The sequence below is a fragment of the Olea europaea genome, unplaced genomic scaffold (genome assembly GCF_002742605.1).
Source record: "Olea europaea var. sylvestris unplaced genomic scaffold, O_europaea_v1 scaffold1168, whole genome shotgun sequence".
Lineage (NCBI taxonomy): Eukaryota > Viridiplantae > Streptophyta > Magnoliopsida > Lamiales > Oleaceae > Olea > Olea europaea.
Genome location: NW_019229085.1, coordinates 418,866 through 420,944, shown reverse-complemented (window position 1 = coordinate 420,944; position 2,079 = coordinate 418,866). Strand labels below are relative to the sequence as shown.

The 2,079-nt window shown below is 33.8% G+C and overlaps 2 protein-coding genes across 3 annotated transcripts in view; one reads left to right on the top strand and one right to left on the bottom strand.

Moving 5' to 3' along the window:
* The first annotated feature begins 424 nt into the window (after positions 1 to 424).
* On the top strand, positions 425 to 2,073 carry LOC111373859 (protein NRT1/ PTR FAMILY 8.1-like). Of its 2 annotated transcripts, XM_022996447.1 has the most exons (4): positions 427 to 592; positions 1,297 to 1,467; positions 1,551 to 1,768; positions 1,950 to 2,073. In XM_022996447.1, the coding sequence occupies exons 2-4, from the start codon at positions 1,362 to 1,364 to the stop codon at positions 1,959 to 1,961; spliced, it is 336 nt and encodes a 111-aa protein (XP_022852215.1). In that variant the 5' UTR covers positions 427 to 592; positions 1,297 to 1,361; the 3' UTR covers positions 1,962 to 2,073. The 2 variants fall into 2 exon arrangements, with proteins under 2 accessions (XP_022852214.1, XP_022852215.1); XM_022996446.1 differs by having other exon boundaries at positions 425 to 592; positions 1,551 to 2,073.
* Positions 1,969 to 2,079, bottom strand: part of LOC111373840 (pentatricopeptide repeat-containing protein At3g09060-like) — a 3,142-nt gene continuing 3,031 nt past the window's right edge. The window contains exon 3 of the mRNA XM_022996420.1: positions 1,969 to 2,063. Within this exon, the coding sequence (XP_022852188.1) occupies positions 1,969 to 2,063 (95 nt within the window). The remainder of the gene's footprint in view (positions 2,064 to 2,079) is intronic.

Below are 2,079 nucleotides of genomic sequence, written 5' to 3'. Positions count from 1 at the left end.
TCGGTGATTGATGAAGCTCTTAATCCAATATAAGAAAGCAATGAGAAAATATGTTGTTCTAAATATAATGGATTATCGAAAATTCATAAAGATAGTTTGCCAAAGAAAAAAAAAAAACAAAAATTGCTTCGGAACTAAATTCATGTACGATCCTGAAACACTCGTTAAAGTTCGTGTCGTTTGGGTCTAATCCTATGGTTAAACTTTTGTAGGACCGAGGACTACTTAGAACAAAGTTTAGTTCAAGATAAAGTTCATGTATATTATACTTATTTTCAATCACACATTCTATCAATTTTCATTAAAATTTTCTAAAAATCTAATTTTCCTTCAAACAGAACAAAGGCTTATCCACTCATTAACGGCTAATGTCCACTTATTTAATTAATTTCAACTTTATTTTTCTTTGCAGAGTCCGCCATAACATCATAGTATGTCCATGTGTGAAAGTATACAAATACTTTTCAAACAAATCTTTGCCTTTTGTTTGCTCTCTGAAGAGAGTTTGAACAAGAGCAGGAACCCAGTGACTAAGGATTAGCACCTCTCTTTTTCTTCCGACGAGATTTGATCTTAACCTTTTTATCAAAAGGTATGGCTAATTTTTCACGGAATATTAATAAATAATACTCTATTACTGAATATAATCGTCTTTTTGATTCCTTTATCATGATTGTCTGTATCTATTTTCTTGCTATGAAGTATTATGGTCCTGGGAATTTCAGAACTCTTACGTACTTTTCCAATTAAATTTTTCGAAGATTTGGCAATGTATTCATGGAGATCTCCATCAAGATTAAATTATTTTATTGCTTACTTGTATTATAATATATAAATATGAATAATGATCATAATCATGAAATCTATTACGTTATCTGATTAAAAAATGGTTGATTTTCTTCAAATGAATATTGACGTTTATTGATTGTTCGTTTGATGAAAATATTCTCTTTGTCTTTATTTTCTTGATATTTTATGCCAGTTGTGTTTGTGTGCACACGTATATAAGTATACCTATATAAAGTATCCAGCATGAGCTTCATTTTTGTGTACTTTTCAGTAGGACCCTCTAAGCTTTTGGGGGATAATGAATCCAAAAAGGGATGGAGAGAAGAGAGTAATTTTTAGGTCAAACATCAATTAGGCAATTAATGATTCAAGAAATGGGACGACTAAGTTGTCATTTTAATCCATATTTTATTGTTTTCACCAATGCAACTTGCAGAAGAGTTTTCTATATTAGAGCAATCTGCTAACAAGTAGGTTTCTTCTGTGTTTCTGATAATTTTTGTGCAGGTAACCAGATAAGAAAGAAGAGTGTTGACGACATTTTCGAGCCGGAAGCTCGATAGATTGCTACCATGGGCGACGAAAACATCTATACGAATGATGGAACAGTGGATATCCATAAAAATCTTGCTGATAAGACGAAAACCGGAAATTGGAAAGCATGCCGTTTTATCCTTGGTAAAATTTCTATTTAGTTCCATACATGCAGTATATATGATAACTTTTGAGTAATTTCATTGCTATTAATATTTTTCGACTAGGAAATGAATTCTCTGAGAGGTTGGCATACTATGGCATGAGTACAAATCTGGTGAATTATCTTACGTTACGCCTTGGCCAATCTAATGTGACTGCATCAAACAATGTTACGAATTGGTCGGGAACTTGCTATATCACACCACTGATTGGAGCTTTCGTGGCTGATTCCTACCTCGGAAGATACCGGACCATTGCCAGTTTCGTATTCATTTATGTTATAGTGAGTATTTCTCCTGCGTCTTCAATATACTTATTTGATCTCACTATGAATATTTTGTTCTAGTTCTTGGGGATCCTCTGTTACTGCCGCATGTTTGTTGGGGGAGAATTGGACACTACCAGTTAATGACCCGGTGTTTGTACCCAAGCCGTTAACTTACTTATTGTCCGCTTTATATCAGGATTCGACTTAAATCTCTTTTAAGAGAAGGTCAAGAGTTCGAATCTAGGGATGCGATAGAAATCTGTGGAAGGGTAAGATGGCAATCCATAAGTCAACGGCTTGGGCATAGAGGCTAGATCATTACTACA

Bases quoted from the DNA above. Each gene is read 5' to 3' on its own strand.
- LOC111373859 (XM_022996446.1), top strand. From the start codon at position 1,362: ATGGGCGACGAAAACATCTATACGAATGATGGAACAGTGGATATCCAT. The intron at 1,468-1,550 runs GTAAAATTTCTA...TTTTTCGACTAG, and splicing joins AGCATGCCGTTTTATCCTTG to GAAATGAATTCTCTGAGAGG.